The 24,872-nt window shown below is 37.0% G+C and overlaps 1 protein-coding gene across 6 annotated transcripts in view; it reads right to left on the bottom strand.

Moving 5' to 3' along the window:
• LOC128862025 (uncharacterized) overlaps window positions 1–24,872 on the bottom strand; it is a 453,726-nt gene that overhangs the window by 422,797 nt on the left and 6,057 nt on the right. For 3 of the 6 annotated variants that reach the window (XM_054100424.1, XM_054100422.1, XM_054100423.1), the window contains exon 2: window positions 3,070–5,136. In XM_054100424.1, coding sequence (XP_053956399.1) covers window positions 3,070–3,987 — 918 coding nt within the window. In that variant the 5' untranslated portion in view covers window positions 3,988–5,136. The remainder of the gene's footprint in view (window positions 1–3,069; window positions 5,137–24,872) is intronic. The other 3 variants (XM_054100425.1, XM_054100426.1, XM_054100427.1) reach the window with 3 other exon arrangements.

Below are 24,872 nucleotides of genomic sequence, written 5' to 3'. Positions count from 1 at the left end.
CGGATGAGTTAACATACATTGAAAATTTTCCAAACGAAGTTTTTAATGAAAATACGATCGTGTCGAAGCGACAAATTTTGCGCACAATAATGACGATTTTCGATCCTATGGGTTTGCTCGGTTTTGTCATTGTACAGGCAAAAATTATTTTACAAGATGTCTGGCGCTCCGGAGTAGGTTGGGATGAACCGATTAAAGAAGAAGAACGTTGCAACTGGTTTCGTTGGGTAAAACGCATTCCTGCGATCAACGGCATAAAAATTCCCCGTTGCCTTTCACTTGCCAGCGAAAACCAAAATAATCAGTTGCACATTTTTGTAGATGCAAGCATAAAAGCCTACGCTGCGGTGGTCTACATCCGGTCAGAAGTAGGCTCGCAAATATCCTGTTCACTTTTGGCTTCGAAAACTCGCGTTGCGCCATTGAAGCCCACTTCCATACCCAGGCTGGAGCTGTTAGCTGCTGTTTTGGGACTTAGGCTGGCAAATGTTCTTAGCTATGAATTGTCCATTACAGTAAATCGTAGAGTATTCTGGACAGACTCCAAAAATGTGTTGTTTTGGCTGCGCTCGAGCACAAGAAAATACCATCAATTCGTGGCGCTGAGAATCGGAGAGATCCTCGAGAGTTCTGCTATTAGGGAATGGAGGTGGCTGCCATCTGGTGAGAATATTGCGGGCGAAGGAACTAAATGGAGCAGCAACCGAGAATTCGACGACTACCAACGCTGGTTCAGTGGACCTAAATTCCTACTAGAACGAGAGTCAATTATACAATTTCCAGATGATGACGAAGAGACAGTTGAGGTTATACAGCATATGGATTTCGCTAACAACTCATTGGGTACGACCGCAGAAATAACTCCAGATGTAAAAAGATTTAGTACTTGGGAGAAGCTTCGCAGTGCGCATCGATTTGTTTTACGTTTTCTACGATTGGTTACGAAGGGAAAGCCACGTTCTCAGTTTCTTCAAAAGCTACTTAACACAGACAACATAGAGACAGCAGAGCTTGCAATTATGCTTAATTGTCAAAGCGAGGTGTTCCATGAAGAGATTTGTCGTCTGCGTAATGGTGAGGAAATCAATCGAAAATCTTTTCTTTTCAAGTTCTCCCCATACTTAGACCAGATTGGCCTGCTGCGAGTAAAAGGTAGAATTGATGCTGCTGAGTGTGTTGCCATTAATGTCAAGCGTCCAATAATCCTGCCACGCAAGCACGACGTAACGCGACTACTCGTCGATTTCTATCACATGAAATTTCACCACCATCACAACGAGATCGTCGTCAACGAGATGAGGCAAAGGGTCTGCATCTCCGCCTTGCGAAGGCTGGTAAAAGAATGTGTTGCAAAATGTCAAACCTGCCGGAACCGTAGGGCTTCTCCACAACCTCCTCAAATGGGAGATCTGCCAATGTAACGTGTGTCACCTTTTACCTGGCCGTTCGCCTTTACAGGGGTGGACTATTTCGGACCTATGGACGTTGTAATTGGCCGCAGGCGTGAAAAGCGGTGGGGTGCTTTATTCACATGCCTTACCCCCCGCGCAGTTCACATTGAAATCTCACCTACTTTATCTACCAAGCCGTTTTTGCTGATTTTTAAACAATTTGTGAGTCGCCGTGGAGTACCGAAGCGAATTATATCGGACAACGGCACCAATTTTCGCGGTGCTAGTGTACTTCAAGTAAAAGAAATTGAAAGAATATCGTCGGATGATATAGAAAGGAAATACCCTGAAATTGAATGGATTTTTATTCCCCCCGCTTCACCACATATGGGAGGGTCATGGGAGCGCATGATACGTTCCAAGAAATCGATTCTAATGGACATTCTACCAGATTCCGGTATGCGAGAGGAGGTGTTAAGAGCCGTTCTAGCCGACATCGAAAACATTTTAAATTCAAGGCCACTGACATACGTGCCGCTTGATTCAGCCGAAGATGAAGCTCTTACGCCAAACCACTTTCTGACGGGACACTCTAGTGGTATTCGAAAACTAACAGATAATACCAACTCTGAATCGGCTCTACGGCAAAACTTTAAAATTTCTAGCCAGTTGGCTGACCAATTTTGGAGATGCTGGGTTAAGGAGTATCTCCCCTGTCTTACCAGACGTGCAAAGTGGTATCAGCCACCAGCAAACCCAATCAAATTGAACGACGTGGTGGTTATCGTAGATGAAAACTCCAAGAGAAATTCGTGGCCGAAAGGAGTAGTAATAGATATGAATTTTGGTAAAGATGGCCAAGCCCGTAGCGCAGTAGTCAAGACAGTAAATGGATTATGTACACGACCGATAGTAAAGTTGGCGAAATTGGACGTCGAGGTTGAAGAACGTGGGGTAAACGTCATGCATAAAACCGCATAAGATTTACGAAGGGGGGTGTTGCGAAAGGTTACTTTGGTAACCCATTTCGCATTTTCTCACCTCTCTGTTTTTCTCATTCGCCAATCAACAGCTGTCAAAGAGAAGCAAGCTTTCTTTTCGATTCTAGACGTTAGCGAAAGCGCATGAACGCGCGTATAAACGATTGTAAGGAACATGTAACATAAAATATTTTCACATATCTATTGTAATCTTTTGTAAACTTATTAATAAATAAAATAAAGTTTTCAGCCTTTCCAAACAGTAAATAAACCATTCCTTATTTACTGCACCAGAGCTAGATAAAACGGAATTCAGCCGCGTCAAACTGCCGTCGTCAAAACTTAGAAGATATCGAAGGCAATTCAGTAATCGGCCAATGAAAACTTGTTTAGAAAATATTTAGAAACATTGGAATATGTGATGGTTGCCATCGAAAGTCCATTGAAATGATAAATGATTGAACCGTTTTCATTTTATTGATAAGTTGCATCCGTTGGAATAATAGGTATGACATTTATATTAATGGAAGGTTCGAAAGAATTGACAGGAGATATTTATTAAATTTTTTTTAGATATTTATTTAAAAATACAAAGCGATCCTCCATTCTAATATTGTAGAAAGTATAAAGTAAATAACACATAAGTGTATTGGATGTAGCAATTAACATTTACTTATTAAATTTTCCTTTCAACTCACCTTGCCATCACTTTTCCGGTAGCCGTCATGTATTCGCCACACCAGTTCGGGGCCCGCACATGCCACCTGCTCACCAATCTTAAAGTACTGGCTAATGGGATTCGCATCGGTGATATTTTGCAATGATGTCGATGCCGTATTGGCACTCTTGAATTTCGAAAACATTGTACCGGCGGGCATACCATCGATCAACTTCAAGAAAACATTCGAAAAGCTGCCCTGCCGTTTGGGTGCACCGCCGCTCACTGCACCCGTTCCAACACTTCCCTGGCCAACTCCTGCCCCACCACCACTGCTAGCAACACCAACACCGCTACCTACAATTAAAAGTCCCGTGCCAGGGAAATCATTCACACCCAATATGGCGCCTTGTGCCATTGCACCTGATGGTGAGCTAATTGAAAGCCTCCCCGGTACCGTCGACGTAGCACCGCCTATCAATTGTGTACCGCCGCTGCTCCCACTGCCACTTCCACCAATGCCAATGCCACCACTAACACCTCCGCCACCAACTGCTGCTGCTGCTGCTGTTCCTGTACCACTGGGACTTAACACTGTGCGATGATCATCTAAACCAGCTCCTATACTACCACTCCGCGAACCTGCTATACGCACACCATTGCCATTACCGCTACCTACTACTGGTACATTACGCGCACCTGCGGTTGCATACAAACCTCCTGTGCCAACTCCACTGCCAATTCCAGCGCTGGATCCCACTCCCACTCCAGTTGCGGCTACTATGCTACCACGTGCACCTTGTTCACCCTGCGCCGCAACCACTGGCACTATTCCAATCGCGCTTCCACTTCTGCTGGTACGCTGATGCAGCTCCTCGATGCTATCGTAACGGGAAAAGACTCTGGCCGCCGTTGTAATTGTTGCTGTCGTGGGGTTAACGGGATTAAATGTCGACATGACGCTTGTTGTTACAGCTGCAGCTGCAACTGCAGTCGCCACGCACGTTGTCAGTGATGCTCGTTTACCAGTATGGCTGCTTGTGGTAGTGTTGTTATGTGCGAATAAAATTAAAAATTTTCGCAACTATGTTTTGTGTTTTTGTTATTTTCACTGTATTGTGCGCGCCCACAGGTGGGATTTCATAGCTGTTTATACAGCTCTACAGTTTTGGTTGTTGATGATGTTTGCTCTCATTGCCGTTGGCATGTGTTCACTTGGTTGTCCAATTAGTTACGGCTAATCAATTTAATAAACTTCAAACAACGGCAGCAATATTGAATTTGTCGCGGCTGGCTTATCAGTTGAGGGTGTGTGGAAGCTGTACGAATGGGCCCAAAATGAAAGTAGATTTCAGCGCTTGTCAATGCTCCGTTAAATTATTCGAATCGGATGGAAAAGCTTTTACTATGCAATCTGAACACGGGATAATTAGTCTGTTGCTTTTGTAAACCAGCAACAGAAGTTTGAAACTTTTGGTAAAGTATGTGAGTGTGAGCCCACACCCGATACATTAACTACGATTGCTGTTGCTCGGCTTGTGGTTAGTTAATTTCCTTAAAACAATTAATTTAAACAATTTATAGGCAGATTTTCTTCCCTTTGCCTTTTTCAGTGAGAAATGCGTTTATATTCAAATTCTGGTGAAATACCGTTATCAGTTCCGTGTAATGTAGCTTCAATAGCTGACAGCGATAATCAAGCTCAATATTGTGAGACAATTTTCGGGTAATTGTAAGCTCATCAATAAATATTAGCCAGTTCAAAAATATCAATTCCTTCCTTTTATATACCGCAGAAATAGTTATGTTCGCTATATCACGTACTTACTTACTTACGTATGTATGTATGTATTTATGCATACACATATGTATATGACACGCGCAGCAGTCACCTTTGATCTCTCACTTTCCTTTTTATCTTCTCCCCAACATTTATTGTTACTGTTTGTATTGAAATTAGTCAAATCAAATGTTGACAGATACGTAGAAGAAGGCTGTTCATTTCTGGTTCTTCCTTTTCACACCTGATGGCCTCTATTCGCTATGCGTGCGTCTTCGCTTAAGTTGCAACAGTGGTCGAAAAACCCGGACAATGAATATCACCATTCTAGGGAAGTGAGAAAAAGAGAAAAATTAAAACGGAAATTAGCATTGTTTATATCGAAATAGTATAACTGTATGAAATGCAATACTGAAACAATAAGTACTAGTTAATGATATTAAATAGAATTACTCGTATTATTATCACTACATATTATAAAACAAAGTCGCTTTTTCTGTCCCTATGTCCCCTTATACGCTTAAATCTTTAAAACTACGCAACGGATTTTGATGCGGTTTTTTTTTAATATAAAGATAGATTGATTGAAGAGGAAGGTTTATATCTATATAATGTGAAGAAATATATAAAGGGGGCGTGGCAATCGGTCAAAATGTGGCAAAAAAAACATAATTTTTTTGTTTTCACGGCCATAAATCATAAACGAATCAACCAATTAAAATGAAACTTTCTTGAAGTTTAACTTTGAAATATTTACTTTCGTTCTGCATCAAAAAAAATAATTGATTTATTTGTTATTTAACCAAAATTGTTTAAACAAAAGCAGCTCCTTTTCCAAAAAAGCTGTTTGTGTGTGTGTGTTCGCTGTCAACCGAATGAAGCAACAGGCGTTAAGCGATAATCTCACCACACCTCATTAATGTTGAATTACATCGTATGGTGACGTATGTATGTATGTATTTACGAATCGCTCACATTATTTCATTTCGGACATATGTACATATGTATGTACTGAATTCCATGTAATTATATGTACATACAATTTTACAGCGAAATGAAACGCTATTTTCAGGTTCTATATTAGTAAATCGCACATAATTAAAATACAGTTTTTGAATAGTTTTTATTGATTCGGAGCGCGTTTAGTTTGCTATCAATTCCATACAATAACATTTTTTGTCATTTACTTTTTACGACAACTAATAGCTTATTTTCGAAGCGATTTCAACAAATGGGTACAACATTAATCCTTATCCAATTAAATACCTTAAATACATTGTTGTTTTCATATGGATCTACAGTGGCTCACAGCTTATTTCGTGTGGCTGTATGTTAAACTAAAGAATTGCAAAATTATTTTTATTTGATTTACTTTAAAAAAAATTTAAATGCACAATCAAAGATAAATTATTTCTAATTAAAAACATGTATAAATGCATTCAAATTTTTTCTGCTTTAGTAGAATATTTACAACAAAAACAGAACACTAGGTAAATTGACGTCACAGCTTATTTCGTGTGTTCACTTTTACCGTTAACGGCGCCAGTAAACCGGTTAGCAATTATAGGAAATTTGTTTTGCATAGTATATTAGATTATATCCTTATTTAGTTTACACATTGAAAGTAGTCGGTTGTCCAGCTTAATTTAAAAATACCGTGATGGGTCGTCGTACGTTGATTGAAAGGCGCGAATTAGTGATTACGCACTACAAAAATGGAAAGTCGCAGAAAAAAATTGCAAGTACTTCCACAGTACAGTACATTATTCAACGCTTTTCTCGCGAAAAAAGAGTGGTTGACAAAGGCCGCCAAGCTCCAAACAAAATTTTTACAGAAGCTGATGAAAGGTGGATATTAAGAAAAATTAAAAAAGACCCACGAATTAGTGCGCCAGCTTTGACAAAAGAGGTTGAAAGAGTACTTGGTAAGTCATGTAATCCTGAAACAATAAGAAGAATTCTGCGCAAAGCTGATTTCCATGGTCGTACAGCTCAAAACAAACCGTTTGTTAATGAGCGTAACAGAAGATTAAGGGTGGAGTTTGCAAAAAACCATGTTAATAAAGACCAAACATTTTGGAATGACGTTATTTTCGCCGACGAAAGCAAATTCAACCTCTTTGGTTCCGATGGAAAGTATTTCGTTTGGCGTAAGTCCAACGCGGAGCTGGACCCGAAGAATCTGCGTGGTACAGTAAAACACGGTGGGGGCCATGTAATGGTTTGGGGCTGCATGTCAACAGCTAGTGTCGGAAACTTGGTTTTTATCGACGAAATTATGGATAAAACAGTTTATTTGAATTTATTAAAAAATAATTTACTACAAAGTGCTGAAAAATTAGGCATTCGGGACAGGTTCAGGTTCTATCAGGACAATGATCCGAAGCATAAGTCGGAATTAGTGCAACGGTGGCTTATATGGAATTGCCCTCATGTGGTAAAAACGCCAGCACAATCACCTGATCTCAATGTAATTGAGAATTTATGGAATATTCTGGATCAAAAAATTAGAAAACATAACATAAGCAACAAACAAGATCTAAAAACAGCATTGCAAGTGGAGTGGGAGAAAATATCTCCTGAATACACTGGAAAACTTGTTAGCTCCATGCAATCCCGGTTAAAAGCTGTATTAAAACAAAAAGGCTACCCCACAAAATATTAGATTAGTAAAAACTTAATAAATCAAAAAAAAAAAATCATGTTTTTTCTAGTTTGGTTAAGCACACGAAATAAGGTGTGACGTGGATTTACTTATAATTTTGATTTTGCTGTAAATATATTACTTAAGAAGAAATAATTTAAGTTCATTTATGTATGTTTGTAACAAGAAATAATTTATCTTTGAATGTACGTTTAAGTTTTTTTTCTAAATAAAGTTTATACAAAAATATTAAACTTTTTTATTCTGATAAACGGGCACACGAAATAAGCTGTGAGCCACTGTATGTATATGGCTCTTTACAGCATATAATTAAAAACAATATTTTTCAAGATATTACAACAGTAATTAGTAATTGAGATCTACCGGAAAAATTGCGTTAGCTGTTGCGTCATCCGGCATTGCCGCTACTCTTTTGGAAAGAGGCCGAACCGCACACTCTACATTCAAGCTCCCGCTGAAAATCGCAACCGATGATGATAATAGCGTCTGTAGTGTTTCTAGACAGAGCAATACAGGAAAATTGATGCGTGACTGCTCATTAATAGTCTGGGACGAAGCTACCATGTCAAACAAGACGTCTGTGGAAGCACTGGATAGGACAATGCGCGATTTGCGCAACAAAAATGCACCTATGGGTGGATGTACAATTCTGTTCTCAGGAGATTTCTGTCAAATCCTACCAGTTGTGACTCGAGGAACACGTGCTGACGAAATAAATGCTTCGCTAAAAAGATCCCACCTTTAGTCGTATGTCAATAAATTAGAGCTTAAAACCAATATGAGGATTTCGTCATCTTCACGTGAGAACAGGCTATTTCCAGAGATGCTGCTAAAAGTTGGCAATGGAGAATTAACACAAAGTGAGGGAAGGATTAACCTAGAAAACCTTTGTGTTTTGATAGACAACATCCAAGAGTTAGTCAAGAGTTATAAGACAATATCTTGGTTTAAAGAAAGAGCTATTCTGTCACCAACTAACGAACAAGTAGATAAAGTAAATAACTTGATTATTTCAAAGATTGATGCGCCGACGAAAACATACTACTCGGTCGATACTGTTCTCGATTTGGAAGAAGCTGTTCAATTTCCTACAGAATTTCTAAATTCTTTGAAACCGTCTTGACTCCCTCCTCACAAAATGGAGCTGAAAATAGGTTGTCCTGTTATTTTATTAAGAAACCTAAGTCCACCTAAACTTTGCAATGGCACGCGTTTGCTGGTAAAATCACTGAAAACTTTCATAATAGAGTGCACAATACTCACAGGATGTGGTACCGGAGAAGATGTATTGATTCCCCGAATCCCTCTGATACCATCGGATCTAACATTCCAATTTAAACGCTTACAATTTCCGGTAAAGACATCTTTTGCAATGACCATTAATAAATCTCAGGGTCAAACCTTCAACGTTGCAGGCTTAGATTTGAGTGTTGACTATTTTTCACATGGCCAACTGTATGTCGCTCTTTCAAGAGTAACCTCTAGAGAAAACATGTTTGTATTGTCTAATGACAAGAAGGCTATGAACGTTGTATATAAAGACATTCTGTAATATAGTAATTGTTGTAAAAATAAAATAAATACATATGTAAAAATGCAAAAAGTTAATATGCAAAAATGTAGGGTATGAATTTAGATATCCCAAAGATAGCAGGAAATCTTCATGCTATAAAGAAAGGGGAATTGTTTTACTCCAAATTTAACGCGTGCGGGCCACGGGCAATAATGAATAAGCCAAAACTACTGGATCCATTTTAATCATTTTTTCAGTGAGTGACATAGGGTATATATTTTATACCCGTGCGAAGCAGGTTGCTAGTTATTTATATAGGGGATATATACAATATAACCCTAGATCATGGTTGGTTGGTTGGTTTAAGGGTGACCCCGCATCGGAGTGCCACATAGACCGCAAGTTGGGTCCGTTGTGTTGCCCTAGAGCTCATTATATTATATGATTTCCCCACCTAACCGAGATTTTTATTATAGATTTTGGTCCAAGATATTAATTCGTTTCGAGAATTTAATGAGAGATTCGATTTTCAGGTCCGAGAGTACTGAAAGATTGTCAATTGTTGGAGAGCCTAGACTTCTGGCTAGGCCGGGACAACTGCACAGCAAATGCCTGCTCGATACTGCCTCATCTTCGCCCTGGCAGTATCTGCACAGGTCGCTTTGAGGAACCCCGAGCCGACGTGCGTGAGTGCCCAAAAGGCAGTGGCCGGTGATAAGAGATATTATATGCCTTAGTTCGTGTTTCGAAAGACTTATAAGGGTTTTTGTCTGTTTCAGATTGTAGGATGGCCTGATTTGTCTGGTCGTAACGCAAGTAGTTTCCACTCGCCACCTCCGATCAGCAATGCTGTGAAATTCTCGATCAATGATCATTTTACATATTGAGAGCGGAATGTGGATTGTGGGTAAGTTACTAACATTTGATTGCGCAGCTCCAGCTCTCGCGAGCTCATCAGCTTTGCAGTTACCTTCGAATCCACTGTGAACCGGTATCCAGATAACTTAAACCCTAGATCATAAGCATAAATATTTCAAAGGCTATCACTTTGATAATATATAATATTTTCATTCACGCATTTTGTTAATGTAATCGTTTTACATGATTTGCACCTACTTTCACTTACTTCAATTAAAAAATATGGTATAATGCACTGTAACGCAAAATTGGTCACCTTATCGGAAGATTTACAAATTTTCCAAATAGCGCCGTATGTCTATAATATTTTACACTTGTGAACTAGATATGTAGCTGCTGTATACAAACAGAAAAGCAATGGAGGGCGTACACGTCTAAACAAATTTTTTCATCACTCAAAATAATTTTTTTTATTTAGTAAAAAATGTATTCAAAAACAAAAGGGATGACTAATCTTGCTTAACATAAAACGCATGAGACATGAAATATTATACATTAGGCCGGCACGATTTGTGGGGAGGCAAAAAAATCGCCCATTGCTCTGTGAAAATCATATTCTAGGTATCAAAATAAGAGACTTTGCCGAAGGAACCATACCTCTAAAACAAATTCTGGTGTCCCCCAATTTGGGTCGAACTTTTTAGTTTCTTTTCTATAACTCACTTAAATTAATTTTTTCATTTACATATGTTCTGACTAAATAAATTTCTTAAGAGAAAAAATAGATATTATTATAAATAAATACAAATAAAGTAAAAACATAGCCATTTAGCTGATTTTTTCATGTAAAGGCCAAAAATGGTGATATTTTGAAATGGGGGACATCTGAAGGTATGGTTTTAGAGGTATGGTTCCTTCGGCAAAGTTTCTTATTTTGATCCCTAGAATATGATTGAAAAATCTGAAGCGTTTTTAAGATAAGTTATTTTGGGGGGAATGCGCGAATACAACAATTGCCTGAAATATAAACTGCGAGCGCGTTCGTTGTAACTTCACAAGTGATCTCTTTATTTTCTATTTCATGTTTATATAGAATTTCTTAGCCTAAACTTAACTAACGGACAATATATAATTAAGAGAAAATGTGTTATGTATTTTATGTTACGTTATGTTATCTATGTACTTATACATATATATTGTACATAGTGTTATTATGGCATACAACCGTAAGCAGACATAATATTTAAATGTACAGTTAAATTGAGAAATTTATAAAAATTCATTTCGGATAATTAATGATAACACTTAAATTAATAATTAAAACTATAAGCCATTTGGCGGAGCAATGATTTTCACAGAGCAATGAGCGATTTTTAAATCGACCCGCCCTAATATACATACATTTACCTATACTTATAAATGTTGAATATACATACATTTGTTTATATAGTTAAATAAGCATAGACATCCTTTTATGTACGAATGTATAATTAATGGCAATTACTGTTAAATGTAGTGGCAAGGAGACAGTAAAAAGTGGTTGAATGACCGAATGGCGAGGCAAGTAATGTAAATTGGTAATTGATTTGCATCTCCATTTATGTACATATATAAGAATGCAAAAAAAAAAAGTCATTCACTGACGCTATTTACGACAATTAATATTATAAAATACTGTAACTATTTACCTATTTATTATATGTATGCACATACGCCTCCTTGCAGAAATAGAGGACTTTGAAAAAATTGAATGGCACAGAAACTATAAAGCATTTAACTATACAGGGTGCACACGATTATTAAGGATATGCACGAATGTAGCTTCCCAAACCATTATTTATGTTTTTGCTCTTTTTCAGATAACAAATGCAGTACTACAACTTAAGGAGTTGCATACGTCCAGGATTTTCAAAAAATCGATTTTTCTTTTTACAGATTATTATTCTTTATAGTTTTAGGCGTATTTCTGTGGAAGTTGATTGCAAAAATTCCCCATAGATACAAAGTTATGATAGAATATGTAACTGCCGAGTTTGCGCACAGGTAGCAGTCCTTCGTTTAAGGCAGCTGGCCGTTACGAAACGCACTTAAAAGTTTAAACTCGTTTTTTTCGAAACTGCTTTTTCCGGAACGGTCTGCATGATAACTCACACAGTTTTTAATATTTTTTGATGCGGTTGTTCTTAAATATTCGCAAGTGTTTTCTCTATAGATTTGATTTTTGATATTTTTATTAAAACATTTTATAAACATAATTAAAGAATGACATTTATGACGTAAAACGCATTAAATGCGGTAAATTGCACAATCGCACAGGTCCACATATTTTTCCTAGAATATTTCTTTCAAAACAATTTATAATAACTGATCGGTTTCTTTGGATTTCAGCACCCAGACTCTGCACCTGTATATGAGTGTAGGTCTTATGACTGTTATGTATATTCGTAGTTTCTGCCTTCAAGAAAGTAATCTCGACTTCAACATCTTTGTATATGCGAATACTTATTTGCAGCGTTTATCCTGTCTTTTATGTCAGTACCCTATTCGATTGTCAAGGCGTAGTGCACCATGAGTAAATGCCATCGGGCCAGACAGTCATTGAAAAATATTATTTATCCGTTTTGAAGCGTTTGAAAGATGCTGTACATCGCAAACGGCCGGAAATGTGGGCACCGAGCCCAAATTGTGCTTGATTATTTGACCAAACACCAAGTATATACCATTGTGCAAGCACCGTATTCACCTGATATGACCCCGTGCGACTTCTTTTTGTTTCCCAAGTTGAAGTTACCACTTCGTGGAAGGAGATTTCAGTCGATAGAGGAGTTCAAAGAGAATACGATGAAGAAACTGAAGGCTACAAGATTGGATAACTTAAAATTACGATCACCACACAACGCCGAACTCATAGCCGCCTAACTGTCCAGACGTTAATTGCGGATTAGGAGCGTGAAACCAATAAATATCCTCATGACACCATTCCTTCTCTGAAGGCCCCAATTGATACCGTTATGGTCAATATGAATAGGGAGCATTTGATTCAGGTACGCTGCTAATGGAAATTTTATTGAATGATTTTATAGATATATAATAATATAAAAACTTCCTGAAGTTTCATTAAATTTTGTTCAAAATAAAATCTGATTAGTTTTACTCTCAAGTTGTGCTCAAATACCGTACGCACCCGCATATTGGACAAATATCCACGGCAAAGTTTGAATGTGTGTCAATTAAGGCTTTTATTCTGCGAAAGCAACTGTGTACTGACACATACGAGAAAGTACGTGTGACTTATTGCAAGTTTGGGTGCCTGTGTTTGTTGATAAACTTAACTGCAATTTGCCCAAAGTGAAATGTGTGGTATTTATAAATAATATGTAATTGGCGCGCGTGGAGAGACCGGCTGGTTTTTTATGATGAGTTTTGTCATGTCAGAAATACTAGGTTGTTCAATAAGTTGTGCGGCTCGATAAGAGAAGGCGTTGCTACTACACTAAATTTTATGTTATATTGGTACACTCCTCATATAAACGTATGTGAAGTTTCATTTCAATCTGGCAATTTATTCTTTGTTTACAAGCCATTTAGTATCGACTTGTCACAATATTTTCTACACGGGAAAATATCAAGTATCGTGCAGTGATTGAATTTTTATTTTTGGAAGGTTTAAAAGCAGAGCAAATTTATGAACGAATGTTGAAAGTGTATAAGGACTTTTTGCCATCAATTAGTGCAGTAGAAAGATAGGGTACTGAATTTAAATGCGGTCGTGAAGGTGATCCACATCAAGGACGTCCAAAAAGTCATCTCATTGGGTGTTCTAAGTAATATTTTGACAGAAGTAGTGGGTTTCAGAGAGCTGTGTGCTCAATGGGTGCCCCATTCGCTAACAATGGAACAAAAACACATTCGAATGCGACTCTCTCAGCAACATTTATAGCGTTTTCGAAAGGATAAAATAGATTTCATGAGTCGATTTATTATTTTGGAAGAGACTGGGATCTATCCTAAATCAAAACAAGAGGCCAAAGAGTAGTGTGAACCTAATTCTTCGGCTCCGAAACGAGTTCGTGTTAGTATCAGTTTTTTGTGATGTGAAAGGAATTTTGTTTGTTAAGGATTACTGAAAACCGGTGAAACAATAAATTGTGATTATAACTGTAACCTTTTAGACCAGTTGTAGGAAAAAAATCGTGAAAAAGACCCAGTTTGCAAATGAAAAACAAAAATTTTTCCGTGTCGCAAGAGCATTTTGATAAAGGCTAAAATCCATGAAATAAAGTTCGAATTTTGGGAGCACCCACTATATATTCACCAGATTTGGCCCCTAGCGACTTTCATCTGTTTCCAGACCTAAAAAAATGCATGCGTGGAAAGCGTTTTTCAGCAAACGATGAGCTCCTAACAGCTGTGGAACGTATTTTGCAATCCTTCCAGATTCTCACTTCAAGGATGGAATTCGTAAATTGGAATATCGTTGGAAGAAGAGGTATTGATGTTCAAGAAGACTAAATAATAACATAAAGAGTATCTCAAACCATAAAATTGTGTTTTTCTTATCGAATCGCAAATGTAGCCGAAATGCTGCATTTAACCATCAATGGAAATTATTAGCATAATAATTGCGAAAAGGGTGCGAAATGAGTGCAGTAATTCAAAGAAAAATGGTTTAAAAGCATTTCATTCAACAATACTTTGTTTTCAAATACCTCGAATTATTCATATTTCTTTTCTAAGTATATATATATATATAATTGGCGCGTACACCCTGTTTGGGTATTTGGCCGAGCTCCTTCTCCTATTTGTGGTGTGCGTCTTGATGTTGTTCCACAAATGGAGGGACCTTTCTATTCTAAGTAATAAGTAATAAAAAAACTGTTTAATAAATCTTTATCTCAGTCATCGACTGATACTCAACGCGGAAGGTTGTGCGTACAGGGTTTCTGGAGATTTATTTCGCGCTTTATTATTTTCAAAGCGTATACTGCATTTTCATACACACATACTATTTTCTAAGCAATTCGAACAGCCACGTGTACCGTTGTGCATAGTGTAGTGTAGTGTTTAATCATTATGTCCCCCGGGGGACACCCTCTTGGTGATAACAGGTTTTCCCTATCCCTTTTATCTTATAGGAGTCTGCAATGTAAAAATAGAGCTTCACAACAATCTCAATTGCGCTAAAGGCACTATTTACACACCTTGCCTGAACGAAGTATCAGAGAGCGAAATTATTGAAAATTCAAGCGAACAGGGTGTTGTCTCTGCATTTAAGTTCCCGAAATTTGTTGACGGTAAACCAACTCCGAGTGGTGTAGTTTTATTAACATTTGACACGCATCATTTACCAGAAAAAGTTGATATCTCTTGGTATACCACCAAAGTTAGGCCACATTACCCAAATCCTATGAGATGCAAGAATTGTCAGATTCTTGGGCATACAGCAAAACGGTGTAATAAACTCCCTGTATGTGACTCATGCGGTCTTCCTCCTCACTTACCTCAACCGTGCACTCGATCGTGCTGTGTCAACTGCTCCGGGCCTCACCCCCCTTCGAATCGTTCATGTCCTAAGTTCACACAAATGAAACAAGTCATAATAATAAAGACCGACAAAAAATGCTCTATGCGCGAAGCTATCAAGTTACACCGCGTGCAAAATCCTCCTACCTTCAACTCTCATTCTAACAGTTTTTCCAATGTTACAAAAAATACACCTAATATTACCAATTCACAAAACAAATCCCTCTAAATGAATTAACTATTCTAAATGAAACAAATCATTCACAAAACAATATAAACGAAAATCACAAAACTACTCCCACCTTCAATAAAACCGGTTTACCCAACATAAATGATAACAATTTACAACAACAAACCTCAATTATTAATATAATATGCAACAACACAATACCCATGCAAGCACTACGCAAGAAAACCCAAGCACTGTACAAACCCACCGTGCATATAATAACTGTTCAAACTCAGAAACAAAAGAAAATAGAGAATACGATATGAATTCAATTACAACAATGTTATCAGTCGATGACCCAACAACAAGCGTAATGGTATCAGCATTGCTTTCACATCTTACCACCCCAAACACTCCCACTGCACTTCCTAGCTCCTTGCCCTCACAAGACGACATGTTACAATAAATGCTTCGTATCCTACAGTGGAACTTAAACGGTCTGTTTAATAATTATGCAGACCTCAATATATTGATTAACGAATTTTTTCCAGATATCATTGCCTTACAAGAAACCCATCTTCCTCACAATAATACAGCCCACCCACCTAACAATTACATAAGCTACTACCACAAAAATAACCACATCGTAACGCACAAACAAGGTATTGCTATGATTATAAAAAAGTCCGTGATACATAAACAAATTCCCATAGTGTCTCGTATTTCCTCTTTGGCGATCTTTGATATTGGTTACAAACTAACAATAATCAATTGTTACATTCCACCACACCAAAATTTCACAACCAGGGAACTTATAAATATTCCTAATGTTTTCATTACTCCGATTATTCTGCTTGAAGACTTTAACGCCTGGCGCCCCCTTTTGGGTTCCCCTTTCTACAAATAGTAGAGGCCAGATTATAGAAGACGTAGTCCTTTCTCATAACCTTATAGTCCTTAACGATGGTTCACCCACCCACTTTTCTACCCACAAGACTAGTCCAGTAAAAAGAGACCAAAAAAATAGCCAGGTAAGTAATTTTAGGAGTATGCGAGTTTATACTTTTATTATGTAAAACCCATCACTGTGATCTTAAGTTTGAGTTTTCGGGGTCGGGGGTTGTGTCCCGCGGCCGCCATCTTAGAAATAAGGGTGCAACTGGTTTTTTGCGTTTATCTCGTGAATTGCGAGAGTTACGAAAATTTTGTGAGATACTTTTTTTGTAGATAATAATACTATCTAACACTTACATTCAAATCTTTTTTTTGTAAAATTAATAATAAAAAAATTATAAACAAAATTACGCGATCTTTATTTATTTATATTTTATTATTGTACGAGATTATTCATTCTGCATACCACCTTTGAGATAGACCTGTTGCGTATTTATATATATATACAGTCGAACTTCGATAACTCGAACTATGACATGCCACAAAAAAAAAATCGAGCTATCAAGATTTCGAGTTATCAAATATAATATACATATGTACATACATACATAAAAATCCATAAACAAAATAAAACCTGATGGATAAATAAAACAATCCATAAAATTCAAGGGTTAGCAAACAATTTTATTGATAAAACAGTACATGCTTCAAATTATGTATAGTTCCTATATAATATTGTATGTGTATATTTTAAAATTATATATACATAATTAAAAACATTGTATGAATAGATGTATAGCTTTCATTCGTTTCAAGTAAAAAAGTCAGTTATTTGAGATTGACGAGAGGATTTTTTATTATGATCTTCAAAAAAAGCTTCAATATTATTTAAACCATTGTACAGAGAATCGGTTGTATGTTCATTGGATTTTAAATATGACCGCAAAATCTTGAACGAATTTGCAACTAGCTCGTTTGAAACTGGTTGCAGCATATCATCTTGCAAATCATCTTCTAATAAATTCGGATTTAGATCCCAATAGCTCCACAATATCTTCATCTGTGGGAAACTCTGAAGTAACAATATCGTCATCCACATGCATAAAATCATTAAAGGTGACATCTTCTATACCTTTGATATTTTGCCAAGCTTCATATTCATTCTGCAGTTGAATTTCTTCCTTACTCCTTTCTTTTATGCGTTCGCTTATGAAAACCAAAGGAATGTCATCTTCTTCCTCCCATTCAAAATATTGACCGAAATCGGCTTTTCTAAAAAAATTAGAGATAGTTTCAGGCTTAACATCGATATTCCATGCATTAGTTATTTCATCAACACAGTCCATTAATGTAATGTTAAGATTTTTGTTTACTTCAAAGTATTTTATAGTATTTTTTAAAATTCTACGACGATAATGACATTTTAAATTTTGTGTGACACCTTGATCGAGTGGTTGTAATTTTGATGTCATATTCAGGGGGAAAAATGCAAGTTTGATAAACTTTAATCTCTGTTGGATGTCTTTGGGATGGGCTGGGCAGTTGCCAATAAAAAGTAGAATATTTCTTCCGGCTTTTCCAAATTGTTTGTCTAAGTTAAGAAGCCATTCTTCAAAAAAGAATCCCGTCATCCACGCCTTTGAATTTGCTTTATAGTCGAGAGGTAACCATTTAACACCTCTAAAACAGCGGGGTTTATTACTTTTACCTATCAAGAGTAATTTCAATTTTTCTGATCAATCCATGTTTGCGGCAATGATCAACGTAACTCTCTGTTTACTGTGCTTTCCTCCATGGCATTTCTGGTTTTTAAAAGTTAAGGTGTTATCTGGAAGACATTTAAAGAATAAGCCCGTCTCGTCTGCATTGAATACGTCCCGTGCTTGATAACCTTCTAATAAATGAGGTAAAACATCACGTTGCCACTTCATACAGTCTTCTTCGCTTACATTATTACTCTCACCACACGCCTTTTTGTGACATATACCAGATCTTAGAAACAAAAAAAACTTTAGGTGCCAGCTTGCACATTTATTTTATGAATGTGCATACCTTCGTTTCCAATTATCGAGCCAACCAGTGCTTGCCTTGAAATTCGGTTGTTCTAATTTTTGACTAAATTCCAATGCTTTTTCTTTAAGTAATCCTCCGGATATAGTAAATTCCGTGGTCTTGCCGATTTAAACCATTCTAAAACTGCTTTGTCCACATTTACGTATGTTGGCTTTTTAGTCTCTTTGAACTCTCACTTGCACCACCACTTTCGATTGCAGTAATAACCGTTTGTTTATTTTTTAAAATAGTTGACACTATATTTGCCGGAATAGCATACTTTACAGCTACATCTTTTTTTCGCGCACCCATTTCTACTTCCTTTATTAGTTTAAATTTTTCATCAATAGATAAAGTTTTTAAACAACGTTTTGATGACATGTCAACAGAGTTTATTTTCGCATAAGAACTACTAATAAAATACCTGTGGACTTAAACAGTGCAGCGACCCAACTGCTGGCATCTGTTTGCTATGAAATAAGCAACACGTAATAAGGTGATTCCCCCGGAAATTCGACTTATCAAAGCTGGCGCCAAATATTCTGTTCGAGTTATCAAGATATTCGAGTAATAGAAGTTCGAGTTATCAAGTAAGAATTACACACAATTCTCACTCTAAACGCTATTGCCAAGCAATTTGATTCGAGATATCAAATATTCAAGATATCGAAGTTCGACTTATTGAGGTTCGACTGTATATATATATATATATATAAATTTACCTACCTACCTACCTACTATATACATATATATGTATAATATATCTTTCAAAAATATTTGTGAACAGTATGTTAATTATGTCAAAGATCATTACGGCTCAAATGCGACCATTATTTTTGTTGTTTTTTCGAATGATCCTACCATTGCTGGTACAAAATCATGGGAGCGTTTGAGAAGATTTAAAAAACAAAATTCAAACGACATTATTTTTTATATTTGTACGATTTCATCGGTACCACAAGAAACATTTCCTGGCAACGAACACAATAAAAAAGCTTTTATCGACCTTCTCAAAAAGGAGTTAGAAGAATCGTCTTACAGCTTTGATCAAGCAGTAAATGATGCAGATGCTGTAATTGTTACTTCTGCTCTGGAAAAAGCTGCCATATTAGATTCGGTCATTATTATTGCGGAAAACATTGATGTTCTTGTTTTACTGACAGTTGCTGGATGAAATTTAAACAATGTATTTTTTCTTAAACCAAAAAAAAAGGTCGTTCACCTGAAACTATTTACTCCCCTTCGAGTTTTAAACATACAGAAACGAGTAAAAAAATAAAAAGTGGTTGTCTGTAAAGTCGGTTTACTGACGATAGTTTAACGTGATAACGTCATAAGAAAATACTGATTGAATGGTTGCATTTTTCAAAAGAAAATTTTAATTTTATTTGTTTGATAGATATTTTGTATGGATATAGAGAATGAGTTAACATTAACATAACATAATATAACATAACATAACACAACACAACACAACACAACACAACACAACACAACACAACACAACACAACACAACACAACACAACACAACACAACACAACACAACACAACACAACACAACACAACACAACACAACACAACACAACACAACACAACACAACACAACACAACACAACACAACACAACACAACACAACACAACACAACACAACACAACACAACACAACACAACACAACACAACACAACACAACACAACACAACACAACACAACACAACACAACACAACACAACACAACACAACACAACACAACACAACACAACACAACATAACATAACATAACATAACATAACATAACATAACATAACATAACATAACATAACATAACATAACATAACATAACATAACATAACATAACATAACATAACATAACATAACATAACATAACATAACATAACATAACAATCATAAAGCATTCACAAACAGCTTTCATTTGATACCCATATTGTACATACACGTCCGAAGGTTACCCGGGTCCACGTTTTGACCTATATCTCGAGACCCTATCTACCAATAGGTATTCAAACTATACGGAAATCATCTTCAATATCTACTTAACAATGTGTGTAAGTTTGGTTTAATTCGGTTCAAAGACACGGCGGGTCCACGTTTTGGCATATATTTCGAGACCCTAGTCATCAATAGGTATGAAAATTACCCCGTATTAAAGCACTTATCAACAGCTTTCATTTGATATCCATATTGTACAAACACATTCTACGGTCCACGTTTTGGTCTCTATCTCGAGACCCTAGTCACGGAGCGGATGGAAATACTCTGAACTAAAGCATTCACCAACAGCTTCCATTTGATACCCATATTGTACATACACATCCGAAGGTTACCCGGGTCCACGTTTTGACCTATATCTCGAGACCCTATCTACCAATAGGTATCCAAACTATACGGAAACCATCTTCAATACCTCCTTAACAATGTGTGTAAGTTTGGTTTAATTCGGTGCAAAGACACGGCGGGTCCACGTTTTGGCATATATTTCCAGACCCTAGTCATCAATAGGTATGAAAATTACCCCGTATTAAAGCACTTATCAACAGCTTTCATTTGATACCCATATTGTACATACACAACCAAAGGTTACCCGGGTCCGCGTTTTGTCCTATATCTCGAGACCCCAGTCACGGAGCGGCATGAAAAATACTCTGTACTAAAGCATTCACCAACAGCTTCAATTTGATATCCATATTGTACAAACACATTCTAGGGTCCACGTTTTGGTCTCTATCTCGAGACTCTAGTCACGGAGCGGCATGAAAAATACTCTGGACTAAAGCATTCACCAACAGCTTCCATTTGATACCCATATTGTACATACACATCCGAAGGTTACCCGGGTCCACGTTTTGACCTATATCTCGAGCCCTATTTCCAAAATAAAATATAATCCATGCTACTCGTGGATGATGTAGCTTTCGAATGGTGAAAGAATTTTTAAAATCGGTCCAGTAGTTTTGAGCCTATTCATTACAAACAAACAAAGTTTTCCTCTTTATAATATTAGTATAGACAACATATCTTATAAGGTATATGGTAAATATTAAAATACATTTTTTCCTTCATATATAATAAAAAAATTAATAATTATAACATTAAAACAACAGGTATTATTAACAAACTTGGTTTTATTTTAAATTTTTCAAGTGAATCAAATTAATAATAATCAATAAGAAGGCATATGCAAATACAAATACGTGAATTTATATATATACATATGCGCATATACATACATATATACGCTCACTTAAGCGCAAGAGAGCAAGATGTCGAACGTTGCCGTTCGTTTGCTTTGTTTGCTTTGTCGTTCGTTCCGCGCTTTCGCTTGCAGTTCATGCAATGCAATGAGCAAGGTAACGACAAATGAGCAAGGTAACGGCAATGAGCAAGGTAACTACATATGAGCAAGGTAACACTAATGAGCAAGGTAACGACACATTTTTTCGTGCGTGCAGCCTGTTAAATCGAATTATAAGACGTTATCACGTCAAAAATGTATTATTTATCCACGCTTTTTCCGGCTGCGACACAAACACTTATAACATCGGCAAAATAAAATTTTTTACAACGTTTGAAAAATGCCCTGAGCTACTATCTGGTGCCGAGCTACTAAATCTACTAAGTTACGTAGGAGAGCGATTTTTTATCGCGATCTACGGTGGCGAAAAATCAGAAGAATCAATCAACACATTACGTTTTAAACGATTTACTAAAGCTATTGTGAAAAATACATTCCATTTATCGTCTCTTCCTCCAACCAAAGATGCTGTTCATCATTATTGTATGAGAGTTTACCATCAAAGGCACACTTGACTTGTCTTGGAGAGTTTAAAGGCCCAGAAGGTTGGGGTTGGAAAAAAACATCTAGGCATTTCATACCAATACAGTGCACAAAGCCTGTCGCACCTCCAGAAGTATTGAAGTTAATGTTCTGCAGGTGCAAGGCGAAATGCGGTAAATCATGCGGTGTCGCAAAGCAGGGCTGAAATGTTCACCAATTTGCCAACATTGTAGCGGCGAAACGTGTGAAAATACGGAGATATTTCTGAATTCGTTGATAACGATGATATTGATGAAGACGATACCGAAGACGACGCACCGACATTACTGACGGACAACATAGACATTGAACATGACGACCTTGACTTATCACCCATCGACATACAGGTAGAACCTGACATTGACATGGACGATCCAGAACCTGGACCATCAAACAAACCAAGACTTGAATAATAAATAAAAAATTAGTGGACTAGGCCTACAGGGGAGACCACATAAAAAAAACGCCCTGCAGACTCTACCTCTTAGGTGGTGCGGAAAGGAGTCTCAATAATTTATATAAAATATGAATATAATTGCGTACAAAATTAACAATACAATAATACATAATAACATCACTAAGAAAAGTAGATAAATGCAATGTATATGATATTCATATACGCTTATGGGCTTCGCTAATGTAGTGGTTGCTCCGCTTAGCAGCTCAAAATCATAAGACTAAATAAAGATAGCGAAAAAAACTTATAGACCAAAAAGTTCACAAAAGACTGCTCTATAAAAAAGCTCTGATGTATATTTTCTATAAAATCAATAAAAAAAAGTTATTACGCTTGAAAACAATTCATCCCTTAATTTTTCGCGTAATTTTGTTTATAACTTTTTTATTATAAATTTTACAATAAAAAGTTTTGAATGAAAGTTGTAGATAGTATTATTATCACAAAATTTTCGTAACTCTCGGAATTCACGAGATAAACGCAAAAAACCAGTTGCACCCTTATTTCTAAGATGGCGGCCGCGGGACACAACCCCCGACCCCGAAAACTCAAACTTAAGATCACAGTGATGGGTTTTACATAATAAAAGTCTAAACTCGCATTCTCCTAAAATTACTTTCTTAAATCTTCTTTTTACTGGACTAGACCTTTTTCCATCCAGACATCATCTTATCATCCCCCTCTATCTCCCCCAAGCTTTCATCTCGTACTCTAGATGAACTCCACAACACATTTTCCCCTTATCACCTCACTATCCTGCCGCGGTTGGTCTCAAATCAAACCAAAATCAAAATTCCTTACTCACAAGGCGGATTGGTCCGAATTTCGTTCGATTGCCACATCCCTATCAAACAATAACGCTAGCTTAAAAAATACTAACGCTGAAGCCGCGTCGATAAAAACTATCATTCGTACAGCTGCTCATATAGCCATACCTCAAACCATTAAAAAAAAATTTCGAGCAAAACTTCCGTATTGGTCTAACCTCCTTACCGTGCTTAGAAACAATAAGAAACTTTTGTGGGCTAGATACAAAAAAGATAGGACTGACATAAACTTTGTCAACTATAAAAAAGCAAACGCGGCATTTAGAAAAGAACTGAAGATCGCCAAATATAAATCACTGGAAAGGATTACTGCAAATATTAATCCTCGCTCAAGTCCTAAGCAGATCTGAACAGACACAAAAATTCTTACTGGCACTGCATCATCCTCCTTCATCCCTTTTATTCACTCACCTCAAGGCCCTAAATACCCACCTAATGAAATAGCTGAAGAATTTGCTTCTTCTTGGTCAACATACTCCCATCCCTCCAATGTCCTTAAAGAAAAAATTACAGCAGAAATCTATGATAATCCCTCTCCTTCTCCCAGCGTTCAAGCGATAGAAGCTCCCATTACTCCCGATGAGTTCGAATCCACGGTGATCAAAATGTCTGGAAAAACTCCTGGTGAAGATAAAATCTCCTACCCCATCCTCAAAAACCTTCCCGACACCTTAAAAACAAGACTCATTAAGTTATACAACGACATTTTTAGTTGCGGGGTATATCCCCAAGATTGGAAGATGTCATCTATCATCCCTATCCCTAAACCCAATAAGCCTACTTCCATTATAGCTAGCTATAGACCGATATCCCTTCTTCCTTGCATGTCAAATATCTTTGAGAAGATAATGTCAACGCGCATTATGTGGTTCGCTAAAACAAATAATTTGTTATCTCCCCACCAATTTGGGTTCCAAAAAGGCATTGGTGTTATAGAACCTTTGTTATATAATATTTCGAACACGTTGCTTCTACAGCCTTAGCAACTGGAAACCATGTCCCTGTATTGAGCTTAGACTTTGAGAAAGCTTTTGACAGAATCGGGGTTCACCTTGTACTCAGAGAACTAAAGCGTTGGAAGATCGGCAAAAAAATCTTTAACTTTGTAAGGTCTTTCCTACAAAATCGTAAGTTCATTGTTAGAGTTAATAACCACAAGTCAAGTATCCACAATCTCTATAACGGAATACCACAAGGATCCCCACTCTCGGTTACCCTGTTCACAATTGCTTTTAACGAACTAAGCTCAGTAATTGCTTCTTTTAGTAACG

The sequence above is a fragment of the Anastrepha ludens genome, chromosome 4, assembly GCF_028408465.1.
Source record: "Anastrepha ludens isolate Willacy chromosome 4, idAnaLude1.1, whole genome shotgun sequence".
In the NCBI taxonomy this organism is placed as follows: Eukaryota; Metazoa; Arthropoda; class Insecta; order Diptera; family Tephritidae; genus Anastrepha; species Anastrepha ludens.
The sequence above is the reverse complement of the archived record's forward strand: the minus strand, read 5'-3'. Positions and strand labels throughout refer to the sequence as shown.